At 40.5% G+C, this 19551-nt stretch overlaps 1 protein-coding gene across 1 annotated transcript in view; it reads right to left on the bottom strand.

Annotated features, from left to right (window-relative positions):
- Window positions 1–19551, bottom strand: part of veph1 (ventricular zone expressed PH domain-containing 1) — an 86632-nt gene that overhangs the window by 50109 nt on the left and 16972 nt on the right. The window contains exons 4-5 of the mRNA XM_085370953.1: window positions 7129–7292; window positions 5483–5692 (exon numbers count right to left, since the gene is read on the bottom strand). Coding sequence (XP_085227079.1) covers window positions 5483–5692; window positions 7129–7292 — 374 coding nt within the window. The remainder of the gene's footprint in view (window positions 1–5482; window positions 5693–7128; window positions 7293–19551) is intronic.

Raw genomic sequence — 19551 nt, 5'->3', positions numbered from 1 at the left:
GATGTGCTTGACCGGCGTATACGACAGCGTGTACCAGTTCCCACGAATATCCAACAACCTCGCACAGCCATTGAAGTGGAGTGGACCAACATTCCACAGGCCACAATTGACAATCTGATAGACTCCATGCGACGATGTGTTGCACTGCATGAGGCAAATGGTGGTCACACCAGATACTGACCGGTTCTGGGTCCCCAGACCCCCAATAGCGCAAAAAACTGCACATTCCAGGGTGGCCTTTTGTTGTGGGCAGTCTGAGGTACACCTGTGCACTACTCATGATGTCAGATCAGCATCCTGATGTGGCACACCTGTGAGGTGGGATGGATTATCTCAATATAGCAGATGTACCCACTACCACACATTTGGACTGATTTGTGACCACTGTTTGGGAGGGATGGTTATATTGTGTATCTGGAATGAATTTTAGGTCTCTACGTCCATCCCATGGGGTATGGGAGCAAAAACAAAAGTCTTGCGTTTATATTTTTGTTCAGTGTATAACATCAGCTGTCTCAGAGAGAAATTCTCTAGCCATCAGATGAAGCCCTACAAGCAAGCACTTGGTGATAGTGGGAAGAAAGAACTCCATGTTAACACTAAGATATCTCTAGTAGAACCAGGTACAGGGAGAAGTGAGAACTGCACACGCTGGTTTCTCAGCAATGCTTTGAGATGTTGCTAATACTACGCACATTATAATTCATTTACCCTAGTTTGAATCAGTTGATGAGTTTGTAAATTTGTAGCTTTGGTTTGGGTTTTTTCCCCACAGAAAATCTCAAAGTGAACCAAAATACGTCACTACAATAGCTTATAGCTTATAGGCCAGATGTAAATACAGGAAGAAGGTTGTTCTGTTCTGCATAACATAGAGAATTTACATTACTGTTACGGCTAGTTGCTAACCTGTACTGACCGTTTGGTATGCACACCTATGATACGCTGCTGCACCCCAGAAAACAAAGCATACTTGGCTAAGGGAAGGTGTTTAGCTCAAATTTGCAGCATATACAGTAGCTGGTTGTTGGTTCAGATCACGTTCACACCATAAACAAAGCCACCTCCTCCAAAAGGTCTCGTGAATCGAAGGGTAAAAAAGTACCAGAGTTCAGTTTAAACGGACTAAACACCAAAGGTGTGAAAATAGCCTTTGTTCATCACCAAGCCCCATCTTGTGATCCTATATAGCAGTCGCAACTATACTGTCTAAATTTCTTTCCAAATAATAACAAACTGGGTATTTTAAATGCATAGGATTAGCACTAAATGCAGAACGACTTCAGAGTTGAATGAAGTCCTCATCAATCAAATGCACACAAGCAGATTCTGGAGAAACTGCAGTGGGATTGTTGCTAATGCCAGATTTGGCCTGATGCTTTCTGCTACCATGTTTTATGCAAACAGATTAGTGTTCCTACAACAACAAAGATTTTCTTGCAGGAAACCCCCTCGAAAACTTTAAACACAAGTGGATTGTGGCCCATGAGGGTTCAAATTAATTGTTGTTGCTCCTCAATTGGTCACACCTGCATCCAGCTAAGCAGCAGTTAAAGTTAGCATGATGATGACGTTCCTTGTAACTGAAGGAAAATGACTCTTATCAGAGTGGTTTAAAAACTGTGCGTGCCGCATGAAGCTGACGCACAGCTTTTTGTGTTCCTAGTGTTAAAAAACGCACTTGTGGGAGCGAGATAGAAGAATAGGTAGTTGCTGTTTTACTCCAGTAATCTTTGATGAAATTATAATGGACACACATTTGAGAAAACTAATGGCAGTAGTCACAAAGCGGTCATCTGGCTGTTTCAACACTGAGTGGGACTAGGTTTGATTAGTCTTATTTCTGTATAGCAACGTAGAGCAAGACTGTTTGCAATTCCATCAGTTTCTTTTTTCATATTTTCCTGCAGGGCTGCTTGAATAAAAAGCAGTCCACAGCAGTCCACAGTGTGCAAGGGTTTCTTTTACCAGTGACATATTCTGATCCAACACGCAATAAGTCCAGAAACACAGTATAGACTAACTCCCTTCAGGTGGCTGAGGGAAGCCAGCGAAAGACTTGTGCAATCAAGAACAAATGCATCCCAATGTGAAAGGTTGTGTGTATGTGTGTGTGCGTGCTTGCAGGGCACAAACACGAACCCACAGGAGGGTCTCTCCACTGCCATCATCAGGAGGCCTCAGCAGGGGCATTTCCCAGAAAACACTGGTTATTTTCCAAATGGTTCCAATGTGAAGAAAGGCAGGACACCGAGGTCCAACAATCTGTGTATCTGAACGTGTATGAGTATTTGTGAGTGTGTTAAAATTGTGCTGGCAGGTTTTTTGACAAGAAGATTGAGGAGGAAGGGAACTTTCAGAGGGAAACTTTGCCCTGGAGTAATAGAAAGCCTATTATGGGTTCCAGCTTTGAGATTTCAGTGTACATCCGTTTCTGTTTCTGCATGTGTGTTTGTATATGAGTATAGGTGGAGGGGGAACACTTCATGTAGAGACAGTCATAATGGTTTTTTTTTTTTTTTGCTAATTTCCCCTAAATTGTTGTTAAACTGCCCAAAATGCACCCAGAGGAAAAGAGAAAAAGAAAGTGGGAGCTCTCACCTGTCTTGCTGTCAGTCTAAACCCCCCAAACACACACACAGGCATCACAGACTGACTATAAAGTGGGTCTTTATCACATGTATGATTACACAGTGCTGCATAAATACTTAACAGGGTTAGAACAAGACTAGCAATAGAGCTGTAAACCTACAAGGTCTACACTGAACGCTTTTAGATGACGATGACATGATAATAATAACAATAATAGTATTTTCTGTCGTCATTTTAAAACCTGAAAGAACACAACATAAGATAACACAACTTATAAAGCCGTATTAGGGGCTCTGTGAGAGCGTGCTGTGTAAGCATGCTGATCATTAGCAGGAATCTTTTTTTTTTCTTCTTCTGTATTAATTCATTTTATGAACTTTTGTTTATTAGTATTGAACTTGTGTACAGCAGCAGGTTTAAGAACTGAACTCATTTGTTTAAACCCATTAAATAGTCATTGGACAAATAAAACACTGAAATTGGGGCTTAATATTGCTTTATCAAAGACAGACTTCATCGTCAAGACAATCTTTTATTGTTGTCCATCAGTTTATATATCATTGCATTTTGCTCTTTTAAAAGGCTATTTGTTGAGTAACATCTGATGGCAGCCATATGTGACCCATAGGTTAAAAGATGCACATGGAACAAATTGTGTCTCTTTCAAAACAAATTTTGATATTCTTAATCTCTACAAAAAGTGAACTCATTGGATGTAACAGGAGCTGTCATGCTGTATTAGCAGTATTCAAAGCCATGAATGCTTTTAAATCTGTGCAAAAGTCAATACAGACACAAATAACGTGTGTCTGTTTTTGGTTTTAAAGAGAGGGGTGTCACACTCTTGGTGTCAGGTGATTCATTGAGTCAGCCAGTCCATGAATTGCCAACTCATGGTGGCAGTGGGGTTTGGATTTTTGAGTGCTCCTGAGATCTGTGTTGTCAGGGGCAATTTTCCCCTGGTAGGGTCTTTCAAGGCAAACTGGCTTTGGTTGAGGGGCCAGAGAAAGTGAAGCGTTGTTTACCCCAGGACAGGGTCGCTCGGGCTTCACCTTGGAGGTGGGCCTGTGGGAGGGGCTCACTGCAAAGCGCTTTGTGACCAGGTTATGGGTTAAATGAGCCACATGGGCCCAGCCCTCCAGTGAGGCTACCGGGAGCAGGAGCGGCTAGTTCACAGGGAGGTACTATGTGGATTTGGTGGCAGTCAGAGGCAGAGAACTGGCTCTATAGACATGAAATATCATCTCTGTGGTGGGGAAGGAGAACAAGCTTGTTAGTCAGCCTCACCTGGGTTCACTCGTGATGCGAGGCATCCAGTTAGGGTGGGTATACTTGTATTCCCAACCTGGTGTGGTGCATGTTTGTCCCAGAGGATGCAAGGCTTATGGTGAACTAGCAAGTCAGGAGGGGGGGTGTAGCTTATTAAGGATATAGTGAGACAATAGAAGAAATACTCAGAGGATCTGCCGATACCCTCTGACACGCCTCATCAGACGAAAGGGGGTCTTGGGAAAAGGAGATGACTTGCTCATTGCTGTTGCTGAGGTTGCCAAGGTGCCTAACAAACTCCCTTGCGGTCGGCCCCTTGGGTTGATGAGTTGAGCCCTGAGTTAAGGCTCTGAATTTTACTGGTCCCTCATGGTTTATATGCCTCTGTGAAACTACATGGGAGTCAGGGACAGCTACCTTTGAACTGAAAAACTCAGGTGGTCGTCTTCCTTTTAACCAAATTGACAGCTTGATTCACATTGATACAATAACTCAGACTTGTTCATGGTGGGGGTTAGACTTTGCAAGGTCTGTCTTTTGTCACCAAATCTGCTGATAATTTTTGTGAACAGCAGGATATGGTGAGGTAGGCAATTTTAAAAACAAAATTTCACACATACTGAGCTAAGATTTCAAAATACATTTTCCAGTATAGCCGATTTTCCCTTTTCAGCACACAAAGGACCAACTGTTTTCTGAGGTTAATGTTCCCTAAAATTGTGTTATGTTTGCAACAATAGGGTAAGGCTTAGAACATTGCTCCTTCATTGTTACTTCAAATTAAATCTTCACCTGCCAGAATACCAGACTCTGACCTTTCTAAGCCCTAAGGGGTTTCGGCACGTGTTGGGAAAGACAGTTCCACCGAACACTGATGTATGCAGGTGTCAGACAGCCGTCCAAACCTCCGGATCTGCCCGGCCTATCCGGTCTGTGTGTGTTTTATACTTGGCAGAGCATGAGAGAACAAGTCATATGAGTGCCCGTTATTTCCTACTCATTAAAATAATCACTCCTGCCTGTTTACAGTAAATGTGTGTTTCAATGACCTCTACTTGTTTCTATTATTTCCTTCAGACTTGCTCCTCTTTATATCCTCAGTTGGGTTAATTGAGGTAATATGCTTGAACGAACAGTAAATATGAATTTATGTCATGCAGTTAAAGTGTTTAAAATGTATCCACTTATTCCATTCACACAATGATGCAAAGTGATGGGCTAATCATATCCGGTGTGTAAAAGCCTTTACAGTTAAGCCTCTTCAACTTGAGTTTCATTTTGTAGAAGATAGTCAAAAAATGGTAACTCTGGTGTGGAGGGCAGGTTTAGTGTGTTATGCTAGAGTGGCCAAAAAGCTGCCACATTTTCAGTGTGCTGCTGCTTATGAAAAAAAGAGAGCATACTCCTGAGCTTCCAGAGAGCTGCAGATCATGCACAAATCATCTACTTTGACCTCCAGTGGTCAAAAGATCATCTCCGGGAAGCAATCTAAAAATAGCTGCAACTGGAGCGGCCCAGAGGTGTACCAGAAGTTGAACTTGAAGGTGAGATCACCAAAATTTGGAATGAGGTAAGGCTCTTTTTTGAGTGTGTGTGTTTTTTTTTTTTTTTTTTTTTTTACCTCACTGATAATGCCCACAGCACCGTGGATTTTGGTCACATGAGCCAGGAAAGCAGGGCACTGCTGTCCCAAGATCCTGAGCGGTGAAAGAAAGCTGACCAGCGAGGAAGGACTTGCTTGAGACACATCGACAAGTGCTCCTAAAAGAGCCTCGGTGAGAGACTGGTTCCCTAGGTAACCGACCAACGTTGGAACCTGAGGGCTCAACATCTGCATGGATGAGGAAAAAAAAGAAAGAAGCAGAGAATTAGAGAGGGGGAAATAAAATAAAATAAAAACAGAGCATTATTCATGACAAATAACAACTACCAAAAGGAGCCCTGATCTTTCCAGTGAAGGCCGTAGGTGAGAGGAGTGACCTCGGAGTGAGATGAAGATACTCGTGACTAATAATAAACAAAAGCTTGGCTGTAGGGATGTCTGGAAAAACTGAGTGAATAAAAAGCTCCTGCTCATAATCTGTAAGGGTCATAGTAGACTGCACTAGACTGGAATGGTCTAACAATATCCACCATTGCCAGCTCTTTTAGTTGATGTGAAAGATTATCAAGCCATATATGTCCTGTTAACAATTCTGTCTGACAAATGAAAAATAGGTTATGCAGTTCAAAAGTTCCACATGAGTGCCATTTTAATGCCGCATCACTTACGAAAAGTGAATCTCAAGATGCCAAACATTTGGTAACTGCTGTGACGAACACAGCTACAATATTTTCCTGTGTGCCTGTGTGGGGGGTTCACATTAGAATAACTCCAGATGGCTGCTTTTGTTTCTCAACTGAGGCTGCGTTTTACCACCATGTGCTCTGCTTGGTATGTGGTACTTCCCCGCCCACCCCCTCCTTCACGTTGAACATCAGCAGCTCTGGTCCAAAATATCCAGGATTAAGGGAATTCCTGCACACCACATGCAAAGTCCCAATTCTCCCAGTGCTTTCTCTTTTTTTTTCTCCAATGCATTTTCCACATGCATTCATTTGCATACATTTCAGTCACAGATAGAAACGACATAATCACAGACATGCTGGATTTCGCAACTTCTTCACGAGTGTTTTTGTTTCTAGATACTGGATTACTTTCACATGGGCCATCAGTTCTGACTGTAATGCATTTACCTCGTTTTAGTTTTTATTAATACTAGATATAACATGTATATACTATGTTTAGGTGTCACTTGACTATGGATTCCTGAAACAGTCAGATCAAGGGCACTGAAGGAAGAGACCGGCAAAGCTTCAAGAAACCCAAAACACATTATAAAAATGACACAGGCACTTAAATAAGCCTCACCAAGCACACAACTGAGGTTTCTACACGGTCTGAACTATGTGGTGGGAGGCATTTAAATGATGTAGAGCGCTGAACAAATTTATAATGCCACCTGTCGTAAAAACAAGAAAATAGAAACATTTTAGAAGTCTGTCATAACATTTTATATGTATTATTATTGTAATTTTCACCGTGTTGGCTGCAAAGCGGTGACACAATGACTGAAATTTTAATATAAATTGGCGGTGAAGTAATAGTGGTATGCGCAGCCATAACTTAACAGAAAAAATAATCCAAATAATCCAAATGAAAGTGGATAGTTTGAATAGTTGGTTTCAAACACAGTAAATTGTTAATTCGTCAGCACAAAAACTCACAAGTGGATGTTGCTCGGCAACCATTTGAATAAGCCTGATCAGGTGTTGTTGCTCGGTGGATTCCAGCTGTGGCATCATGGCGGTGAGGTTGCCTAGGTGGTGGTGAATGGTGTCTGGTTGTTTGGGGTAGACTGAGGGCAGAACTCTCAACAGCATGTGGTTACCTGGCGGGGAAAGAGAAACACAGATGTTTTATTGAGCCCCAGAGACAACTTCAAAGCCTTTTACAAACAGATTCCACACAAAGTGGTCATTGTGTGAAAAAAAAGGTCACTTTAAAAAAACTGCACTGAGCACCTGACCTTCTTTTTAACATTTCCATGCATTTAAAGCGTGCTGAATTTGTGTTTTATCTTCACTAATCCCACAAACCTGAAAAGGATAGGTGGAAGAAAATGGATGGAAGGATCTTCTGTGGTTGGGTACCAGTACCCAAAATGTTCAGACCAGCTAAACACCATCAAATTACACACATATATCTTGACAACGAACGAGCAGCTAAGCATTAAGGGGTCAGCTGCTCCTTTGCTTTTCCTAGTAATCAAAATGTTAAGAAAACTTTTCAGGAAGAGAAAGAAGGTGAGAGAGAAGCAAAAGGCATTCTTTTGTTTACTTAGGAAAATAACACTGTGACAACGTTTCTTTTGTCCCTTTCTCGCTCCTTGCTGTTTGCAGCAGGATGACCCAAACAGGGTCATTACAGAGTTAGAGGAGGCTGTTAGCTCGGGCTGGTCAGTGTCGCATTGGCACATTTATTACAGGAGGTGAAAAAGGTCACGTTTGCATTTTGTCATCCTCTCTGCAGAGATTTAGGTCTGACATATTGCATCCGAGCCTGTTTTATGTGCTTATTTCTGTGTTTGGAGAAGCAAAGATGTTGAGATTGATCAAAAAAAGAAGAAAAAGCATATTGTTTAAAACCTTTCTTTTTTAAGTTGCCTTTGGCATAGCTCTAATGCTATTCTCAGAAGACACACATCAGATTACCAGTCATGAGACAACATCTCTGTTCGGGAATGAAATTTTCATTCGTTGTCAGTACTCATGCAGTGATGCTGAGACAGCCAGTACTGACGCATGACTGGCAAAAAGGCATTTGCTGATCAGCAAAGAGCCCAAGAAAACCCACAGTATTACCCAACAGCCTTTGACTAACATATAAAACATCTTTAAATGATTCACATCAGTGAACAAAGACTCTTGTTTACAAATGGTAAACATTATGGGACCTCTCAGGGTTCTGTACTACGGTTCTTGAGTATTACATAAAGCCAAAAGCCCTGTCACGTTATGTTTAACTGTTGCAATTGATATAAATTGTATAAACTGCTTTAAAGGACTAGTATTTATAGTATTTGCAGAGCAGGTGAAATGGTCAGATTGGAGGAATAACTACTGGAGGAGGGCTTTAAGAAGTACTTTAACACTCCTGAGCTTAGCTAGCCTTAGCACACACACCAAACAAACAGTGGCACTGCACAAACACGACAAAATTAATCTAACTTAAGTTCATTAAAGCTCAGGTAAGCAAATCAAGACTCCTGCACCTCCTCTGGGCCCCATCAGGAGGCTTTGGCCAATCACAGGCGGTGTCAGATCAAATCAGGTGAGATTTGCTGTTGGAGGTAAGATGTAAAGGAGCAGTGGCATAAGATGATTCCTCTTACCTGGCAGAGGTGTTTTTGAATGATGGGAGGGGCTTAGAACAGACGAGGCAGAGCCACAGGAAAATTGCACATTACACTAAAACCAGTATTAACCTATAAATCACTGTAACCACAGGCTGTCCACTCAAAAATGTTCAGCAGGTTTGATGTTGGAACAGACCAACAGAGAGGTCTGACTGTTCTGTGCAAATGGAAGATAATATTTATAAGACGGTCATTGGCTCTATTTATGCTCACTTCTCTTGCTTTAAATGTTGCCTGCAATTTCCACTAATGTACACTAATGTAGACTATCAGGCACCACCCCTGTACTTTAAACACAAATCACCATAAAAAGAGACTGACACAGTTAGTGCACAGAAAGAGAGAGAGAGCTGGTAATAACCATAAAGCCGAGGTTGCAGCTTTTACGGGTCTTTTACAGGAATGTTAAAAGGCTGGAGGAGACAAGAGTCTGCCCAGAAACAGAGAATTTACACAGCTTACGTATTTGAGCCCCTTATACTGTCAGACACACTTGCATTTATAAAAAGTAATTTGAAAAATAAAATGAGTGTTACTGTAAATTGTTGGATTTTTATGAAATATTTGGACAAGTTCGGATCTGTTTGAACGACATCAGAAGAAAAATGAGCTTTGTCAGTAATTGTTTCCAATAAATAAGTATTTTTCTCCGGTGAATGCGAGTACACGCTTAGCATCAGAAGCTAGTGTTTCTAACTTTAGTAGAAAGAACTTTTGGTAGGCAATTTTGCACAATTACAATTACAATTTGTAGCATAGTCTCTGAAGCCCTGCTTCAGCATGTTGCAGGGGTTTCTTGTATATGTTGGCTGTTTGCTTCTATAGGGTGGCTGTAGCTCAGGAGGTAGAGCAGGTCATTCAATAACTGGAAGGTTGGTGGTTTAATCGCTGGCTGCTTCAGTCTCCATGCCAAAGAATCCTTGGGCAAGAAGCTGAACCCCAAGTCACACTCCACATCGGAGTATGAATGTTAGCTAGAAAGCACTTAGGTGTAGAAAAAGGTGATTGTGTGAATGAGACAAGTTATATAAAGTGTGTTATGTCCTCAAGTAGATTTGATTCGAAGCCACATGTTTTAGCTTTTTTGACTAAGACATTGATAACTCTTCATCTCTCTTAAAACAAAATCTTAATAGATTTTCTAGTATGCTTAGCAGGTCAACTTCCACTTTAACTTTGATTTGTGTGTGTGTGTGTGTGTGTGTGTGTGTGTGTGTGTGTGTGTGTGTGTGTGTGAGAGAGAGTGCTGGCATGTTTGCATACAATATCTGACCTTCATACTTTCATTCCAAACAACAGCTGACGTGACACTGTGACAAGCGCTCATGCACTGACCTTTGTTTTTTGTCTTTAGCAAACAAAGGTAACAGTTTTCTCTGACATTTTCACTGTGAAGTGTCATGTTTTCTAAATGTCACATCAGAATTACAAAACCCGTCCCTCAAAAAATTTTGTGTCCAAATCTACAGAGACATTCAACTTTGATTAAAAAGAAAGTAAAAAACAATAATAAATCAGCCATTGTTTTTATGCATATTCTTTCTTGGGTTACTAAAATATAATACAGACAGTATTTAAGTACTACTAAAACAAGGGCACCCCAAATACCTGTCTTTTTTTTAAAGCTCCAGAGCTTCAGTTGCAGTCTGGATGTCTCTGGTTTCTCTGCAGTCAGAGAGGACACAACACTGAGCATTACAGCTATGGAACGCCAGGACTGCCATAATGAATTAATTAAATACACCATTAAATAATTAATTAAATGTGGCAATAATTAATTAAAATTGGAATTAATTAATTAAATAAATAGTTATGATATATGTAATTAATTAATTATTGACACATTTAATTAATTATTTATGTATTTCACGTTTTAATTAATTATTGACACATTTAATTAATTAATTATTGACATATTTAATTAATTATTTATGTATTTCACATTTTAATTAATTATTGACACATTTAATTAATTATTTATGTATTTCACATTTTAATTAATTATTGACACATTTAATTAATTATTTAATGATATATTTATTTATTTCATTTTGGCAGTCTTGGCGCCTGGCTCTCATCATGAAATAATTTTATCTGTCAGCCTCACCCATCAAACTCAGGGGGCGGGGTTAACGCTGATCGAGTCAAAACCATTGCTTTGGCCTGGTGGCCATTGTTTCTAGCACACAACAACCGGCATGTGGAAGCTAACAGAACTGAGCTTTGAAAAACCCTGTTTGTGTGTCACCAAATACCGTTTTAATATTTTTTTAGCCGAGAATGTAGTGGTTTAATCTTCATGTGTCTGGTCGGTTTGTCAAGATACAGCCTCTTTGCAAAAGTGTTTCGATGATTTCGGAGATGTCGTCCCAGTCTCACGGCAAAGCGTGGGATAGACCCGCTCGCCTCGCAAGCAATCCCACCGACAAAGCGCAGGCCCCGGTACACAGCTGTAGTAACCCCCGCTGACTTCTTTTACTGAGGTTATATTTATCGATGTTTTATTTCCTGATGTTCTTATGTGTCCTACGTGTTTCAGTCGCCAATTCTGAATTATAACTAACATTAAAAACATGTTTAAGGAGGAGAGAGAGCAAATAAATCTGTTTAACATCTGATCTTTGGGTTTTTGTTCAGTAATCAGCGTGACCTGTGTATAAACACATAAAAGAGATAACGTTGGTGTTTCCGTCATGTAGTAACTGCTGGCTTTAACTGTACAAAGGTTGTTCGACACTATGAAACACATACAGACTTCATGATGTTCGGCTAATATTTTTATAGTGAATATTAATCATGCTGACCTCGCTCTGTACACCACGCAGCGAGGTCAGCATATCCACGATATCCTCAGCTCCATGAGTTAACACAAAGTTTCCCAGCTGACTATCTAACTGCCAACTATTCCAGAGACGTGAAAATATACAGCATAAAGAAAAGTGTAAGAGACTCAGCAGCAGATTAGAATAACAGTTATACATTTAATAAATCACCAAATGAATCCAAGAAACGAGCAAACCTGTTCCGACAATTTGAATTTGTATTCCCTCAGCTGCAGACTCGCTGCTGTTTAAATGTTTGAAAAGGAAGATTAGATATAAAAAACGTCAAACATAGACTCAGTCTGCCTTCACATTTGATATGAGGCCAGCACGTATAGTGGCCTCAGCAGGCTATTACTGAAATACACGTGCTATATCATAAACTATGATATAAACAGGGAGGTCCTATTAACATGTTTAGTTTTAAAGGACACCTTCCTGCCTTTAGTCTCATTCATGAGCAGTATTAGTTTTCTTCTAACATCCAGAAGTCTGCACAATGTGTTTCATAGTTTGTAACAAGCCTTTGACAGGTAAACATAACATGACCGAAAAAGCAAAAAAAAAAAAAAAAAAAAGAGAGAGAGTGTTGACATAAGAAGAGAAAATTCTCTCAATTATGGAGACAGACAAATGGTTCATTTATGTTTGATGTGTGTTTATTCCTCCCTAAATATCGTCGGTGAAGTTCGCCATGCACGTCAGATTTTCCTGCGCATTTTTATACCTCTGCCAACAGAGAGAGAGAAAAAAATCACATTCTAACAGACAGCTGGTGCTTAGAATACAGTTGAATAACTATTAAAAAACAGATGATATTTAGATGATAGTTCAGTCTAACACATGTGCCAGTGAACCATTAAACGTCTGTGAAACTATGCAGTTATGAAACGTAACTTTAAGCTCAGCCAAACCGATTTGCTCAGTTGTAAATAAAACAGCGAAGTAAACGTGACCCGACAGACAGAACCTGAGTGAATGAAGTCCAGCGTTTAACCACTGAGAGCTAAAACTCAGCTGAGGTTTGAAAGCTGTGTGCTGGTGATTGGACATCAGCCGCTGATGAAGCTGGTTCGCCTATAAAGTGCTCTGTAAGGAAACGAGCTCCAGCAGCTCTGCGCTCGGGGAAAATACTATATTTACTTATCTTGTGCAGAAAAATGCGCTGACATTGCGTTATATCGAGCACCGGCTGCCCAGTTAAACTGTGACTATCACCAGGTAACTAGGCGTGTTTCTTGAATTAGCAGCAGGTGTTAAACAGCTGACAGATGAGGAGGAGGATGCATGCAGGTAAACTGAGGGTCTGCTGAGCTGATCGCTGGTTTCGTGAGAAAAATGTCAGCTCGTTCTTTATGTTACAGAAGCACAGAGACACAAGACCAGGCGGAAAGAGACGATCGTTCGGTCAAAATGAGAATCTGCGAATGCAACATGTGGAACACGGAGAGTGGAATATGTAAACAAACCGGTTAACGTAACCCCCTCGGTGCGCTCTGCATGCTAACTGTTAGCAGAGCTAGTGAAATCTCTGAAAACATCTGAGCACTTTTGCAAGCATGTTCTATGTTGACAACCTGACCAGACATACGGCGCGACATTCGCGGCTAAAACACTGTTAAAAGTGTAGCTGGTGACAGAAAAACGGGGTATTTTAAAACTACACCACCACCATTGCTGCTTGTGATTTGATCTGCATTCTGGGATAACTGGCTGCCCCAAGTCTACACAAGCAATCGATTATCTAGGATCGACCTGTTTTGACTTACTTTGCACGGCAACCAATCAAATGTTAGAGAAGCTGCATGGGCAGCGTTAACCCCGCCCCCTGAGTTTGATGGGTGAGGCTGACAGATAAAATTATTTCATGACGAGAGCCAGGCGCCAGGACTGCCAAAATGAAATAAATAAATATATCATTAAATAATTAATTAAATGTGTCAATAATTAATTAAATGTGTCAATAATTAATTAAAATGTGAAATACATAAATAATTAATTAAATGTGTCAATAATTAATTAATTAAATGTGTCAATAATTAATTAAAATGTGAAATACATAAATAATTAATTAAATGTGTCAATAATTAATTAATTAAATGTGTCAATAATTAATTAAAATGTGAAATACATAATTAATTAATTACATGTGTCATAACTATTTATTTAATTAATTAATTCCAATTTTAATTAATTATTGACACATTTAATTAATTATTTAATGGTGTATTTAATTAATTCATTATGGCAGTCCTGGCGTTCCATATACAGCTACATGTGACAGACTTGAAAAACGTTGCCTGGTTTGATGAGTGTCAGTTTCTGCTTTGACACTAAGATTGTAAAGCTGGCGTAAACATCACGACAACCCTTTGCAGCGCTTAAACACCACCAAAGGGTCTTGTTGTATTGTTGCTTACCATGTCTATCCTTTTCTGACCACATCTTCTGATGGCTGATTCCAGTAGGATAACACACCATGTCACAAAGCTCAGAACATCTCAGACTGGTTTCTTGAACATGACAATGAGGTCACTGTACTCAAATGGTCTCCACAGTGATCAGGGCAACAGAAAATTCAATAGAGCACGTTTGGGATAGGGGAACGGGGATTCTCATCATGGATGTGCAGCCAATGAATCTGCAGCAACTGTGTGATGCTGTCATATCAATAAGGTCCAAAAAGGAATGTTTCCAGCACCTTGGTGAATCTGTGCCATCAAGAATTAAGACAGCCATTAGTACTGGGTACCTAAGACATTGGTTGGAAAGTCCAAATGGATGGACAGGGCTCCATCAAGCTCACGTTCATAAGAGCAGCTGCTTGTGACACCACAGTAAACTGCTAGGTGCATTTTTAGAGGAAAAAGCATTTAACAGGGGTATGAAAAAGTGCTAAATTTAGTTACAAAGTTTCTAAATTGGCATCAATAAGGTTAAATAATGTGTCATGCTCACTGCTTCAAGAGAGAGGGATGTCAGGTGCACAAGTTCATATACAGAAAAATATCTAAATTAAAACTGAAAATTAAGCGGTGGTCTGGAGAGGTGTAAAGAAACTTGGATATAGAGCAAAACAACAGCACAGAAACCCTTTAGAGGAAACGGTCTCAGTCTGGTCTTAAGCTAATTCAGGAGCAGTTCGTTTGTGGCTGTGACGCGACCTGACCTCAGTCTGACTCAAAGCCTGAGCTAAATGGCCCTTGCAGCAAACTGTTTTATTTTCGGGGACACGTCAGACCATGCAAACTGAAACAGCTTGGGTAGTTGTAGCCAGTGTTGGTCAAGTTACTTGAAAAAAGTAATCAGTAACTAATTACTGATTACTTCCCAAAAAAAGTAATCCCGTTACTTTACTGATTACTTATTTTCAAAAGTAATTAATTACTTAGTTACTTTTTAAAAACACGATTTACAACCTGAATAGGTGATAAAGCGATAGATCTTTCAGCCCAATTCTACTTTTTCTGCATAAATCATCATACAAAATGTAATCAAATGGAAAAGTCTGTTTTTTTTAACTTGTTTTATCAGTTTTAATCTTTTAACTTTATGCATCAAGCAAAAATTTTATTATATGCAACATTCTCTGACTTGAATAAATTAGTTAACATTTAAACCTATTTTCTACACATTCCAGCACATAAAATAAAATATTTTTTGTGTTTACACTCAGTCTTTCAAATAGATGCAAGTAAAACACAGCAGAAAATAAATAAAGTCAAAGACTCAGCGGTCCTGTTGCTCTATTTTCACCTGTAAAGCAGGAGTTGGGTAGGCGGAGGTTTACCCTGGTGCAGGTGTGCCGTGGTCAGTTGAAGAATCCGCGAGTTTCTCTGTGAGTTTCCCATTACGTCGTAGCGCTCTCGGTGCTTGCTTGGAAGTTTAGGGGTTTTTTTGCTGTAAAAAGAAGTTTTCTTCCCACGCACGATGGACGCTAATGTTTTTGTCACTTTTTATGGAATCAAACTCAAAGTAAGGTCAGTACTTCCACGCTTTAAACGCTGCACGCTCATACTCTCTCCCACAATCGATATGTGATCCATTGTTGATCTGCACACAGCTGTTGTCACTAACGGCGCACTCGCTTACGTCACTGTCATGAGACATTCTCGCAAAAAATCACGGTTTTAGTAACGCAGTAACGCAGCGTTCCTACGGGAAAGTAACGGTAATCTAATTACCGTTTTTGCAATAGTAATCCCTTACTTTACTCATTACTTGAAAAAAGTAATCAGATTACAGTAACGCGTTACAAGTAACGCGTTACTGCCCATCTCTGGTTGTAGCAGAGGCTTATAAGAGTATGGGTTTTCTCACAACTATGGATTTAGTAGAAACGTTCCTCCACTGTTTACTTTCTGGCACCGGACACATCTAGCCGGTGAGGAAAGTAAACATTCTCTCGTGTTTTTGCAGAGATGTTTTTTGGTTCTTTTGGATTTTTCTCTATGTGAAAATGAGCAAAATCATCAAGAAAATGTTATAAGTTTACAAAAACACGCAAACTCAGATGTGAATTATGCTGCAGAAAACAATTTGACTAAAAAAACAATACCCTGACACTTCAAGACCAAAACCTCAAGAAGATCAAGAAGCATTCACATGAAAATGTGGGTTTAAATGAGCTGAAGATGCGCCAGAAGTTCTGTGTTACATTTAAAAAGCTAGAAGGAGGTTTTCATTGTCAGCTGGCCTGCCGATTTATCTTAAGTATTGTGGATGAGTACATTCTCCACACATTAAACAATGCACATAATCTGACAAAGAAAAAAAACAGAAAAGAAGAAAACCCCCAGAACCTTTACAACAGGGAGGTTACTGCAGGGAGAAAACTGCAGAGACCAACGCAAACGATATCCAGAGGGATGTTTTTGGAGAGCTTTACGACTTTAACGTGTTTTCTGCAGCTTCCAAAGCACATTCCATGTACACATGTCCAGCCTGTCATATTTCATGCTAATCGAACACTCTGAGGTGGGTGACGGGGGTGAGAATCTGACAAATCAAAATGCAAGAGAAATCAGATGAACTTCTCCCAGAAAGCCCATACATTTGAGAATGTGTATGTTTTTGTTGGATGAGCCAATACCACCCACCCCCATTACCCCCCAGCAGGGAAGGAAAAAAAACACAGTTTAAAATATTCAAGCTCATATGACACGACTGCACAGATGTCTGGAAGGGATTCGGTTACCCGAAAGTAAAGAAAAGACTGCGAAGGATTTTCATTACGTGTGCACAATGAATAAAAATGTTCAGTGGATACAATTGTTTTTATATCTAAATCATAAATGCTGATAGATACTAGCACAGCTGATAGACCGATTCTCACTTTGAACTCTTTCTGTGGTATCGAGTGAAGCTTTCAGGCTGTTAAGACCCAAACTGCAATGTTTCTCAGCACTTCTTTCTGCTGAGTCAGCGCTTAATGAAGTGCAGCGGGAAACACGTTGAACACATCTGTGTGGCTGATATTAAATATTCCCTTGGTGTAAAAGCTGTGTAACTAAGTCATACATAAACTATAAGTAAGTCATTTGTCACTGCAAGGATACAACTCATGCACGAGCACACCGTGAAGTCATTTCTTTGCTCGACTGTTAGACAAGCCTGTAAGATGTGTTTCCAGCTGGCTGAATTCCCACTTGACGTTGCAGCTGTGAGGCAAAACATGGAAACATTTACAATACAAACACCCCCGAAACACAATAGAGCCTATATGAAGGCTTCTTTTCTGAGTATAGAAGCATTCTGAAACATTAATTCGTTCTAAATTTTACTTAGTTTAATGATGCATTTGTTGAAGTTGAAGTCATTTAGTGTCAAACTACAGCAGGCATGTTAAAAGGGCGTGATACTGATCACTTTTGCGGTCTTTGTCCTGGTGGAAGAGAGGACCAGCTCTTTATCCTCTTGAGAGCGTTTGCCTGACCAGTCTGGATGTGCTATGTGACCACATCACCGAGTGTCCTATGAGGATGCAAGACTTCCTGTTCGGTCACTCTTGGGATAACCTCTCTGTCTTTTTGTGGATGATGTGGTTCTAAGCTTCATCATGAAATGACCTCTAGCTAGCACTGGATGACTTGGTAACTGAGTGTGAAGCAGCGGGAAGGAGAATCAGCACCTCCGAGCCTCAGGCCATGCTTCCTACGTTCCTCTCCACACGAGCTGTGGTTAGTGACCGAAAGAATGAGATCAAGGATACCAGCAGCTGAAATGAGTTTCCTCTGTAGGGTGGAGGGCTCTCCTGTAGAGAGAGGAATAAGAAGCTGAATCATTAGCAAAGGGCTCAGAGTAGAGGACTTCTGGGCGCCTCCTAGGTGAGGCGTTTCAGGCATACCCCGGGGCAGACCCAAGACATGCTGGGGTGATTCATATCTCTCAGCTGGCTTGGGAATGCCTCAGTGTCCACCCTGGAAGTGCTGGAGTAAGTTGCAGATTTCAATAAGAATCCACACTGTAACCAGCTTTTCTCTGCTCTTTTCCATGTTTTGAGTTAGAAGAGACCCACGCTGTCCTCTCATTTTCTATACTCCAAGTTTTCACCGAAAATTATAGCAAATACACCCTTCAATCGTGTTCACATCGTCTTTATAGAAACAATCATTTCACCATTTTTAAAAAAGCAATTGAACACAATGTTGGGAAACAGTGTTTCACAGGTACAACAAACAGTGATATCACACTGTACTCAAGCTGAGCACACTTCAGCATAAATGAAAAAGAAGAGTGGAACTTAAAACTGAACGATCACCAGCGAACAGTCTTTCGGACTGCATGATCACCTTCTGTGGCATGAATTAGCAAATCATGGACAAGTATATGGGAAAGACGACATCCAAAGTGTTCTAGAGGAAGCTTAAAAAACACGATAATGGACTCAACAGTTTCAGCCATCGAGTGGAAATACAGAACTAATGAAGAGAGCCAGCTTTCACTAATCCTTTCCCACGCACCTCTCTCTGCGTTTCAGTGCACGAAGAGGCTGTTCCACCCTGATAACAAGTGGCCAAGTGTGCGTTTCAGCGGGCAATTTAGGGAAAGCAAACTAACACAATGGAAGAGAGGAACGGGCAGACAGAAAGTCGGAGGGAGGGGACCAGGATGAGAGTGAGATTATCCTATAATCCCGTGAGGAAGTCATTGTTTCCATCCTCTTAAAAATACACAAGCAAGCACAAACACACACACACATGCATGCACACACCAGCATGAGTATTTTCTATCACACGGATGCACAGACCGTATATAAACACAAGTACAGGCACACAGAAGCAGCGAGGCTCACAAATAAATAAATAAATGGAGAGAAGCTGGAGAACAATAAACCCATTTAGAAACTTCTCCTGTCTGGGTTCCATTTAAACTTCACCCACTCACACCCACTCACAGCATCCCTGCATGGGGCAAATATCAGAAAGCTCTGTGTTCCCTGCTTCCTCCTCAACCCCTCTCCTTCCCTCTCCCCTAGTCACAGAAGCTCCCGTTATATCTCATTATGACACACACACAACCTCCAACGGCGCATTACTCATCGTCTCACTGCAGTGCTTTCAGACTCCCTTTTGTACTTACGAAAGCAAAATCTTTTCACAAGTACGGAGATTTAGAGAAACTTTCAGACGTCTCTTCACTCGCTCGGTGGATTTTCCCCATGTGTTTGATTGTTTATTTCGGCATTATGACCCTGATTAAGGGCCACAGGGCTTTAAATTTAAACTTACAATAGCAATTAGATTCAAAACAGTTAAAAGCTTGGGTTTAGACTTAGGTTAGTATGAAGGAGTAGACTGAATTGGCTTTTTTTAATGGCGATTAGACACTCATCAAATGAAACGCTCACATTGATGAAACTGAAAAGTTTCACTCGTTTAAAACCTGCCTGATCAACTGTGAGACTCGTC

Source organism: Diplotaxodon limnothrissa, linkage group LG14 (genome assembly GCF_057381915.1).
Source record: "Diplotaxodon limnothrissa isolate DT_005_m linkage group LG14, D_limnothrissa_male_GT1.1, whole genome shotgun sequence".
In the NCBI taxonomy this organism is placed as follows: domain Eukaryota; kingdom Metazoa; phylum Chordata; class Actinopteri; order Cichliformes; family Cichlidae; genus Diplotaxodon; species Diplotaxodon limnothrissa.
Note: the sequence above shows the minus strand (reverse complement) of the source record. Positions and strands in the feature narration are given on the sequence as shown.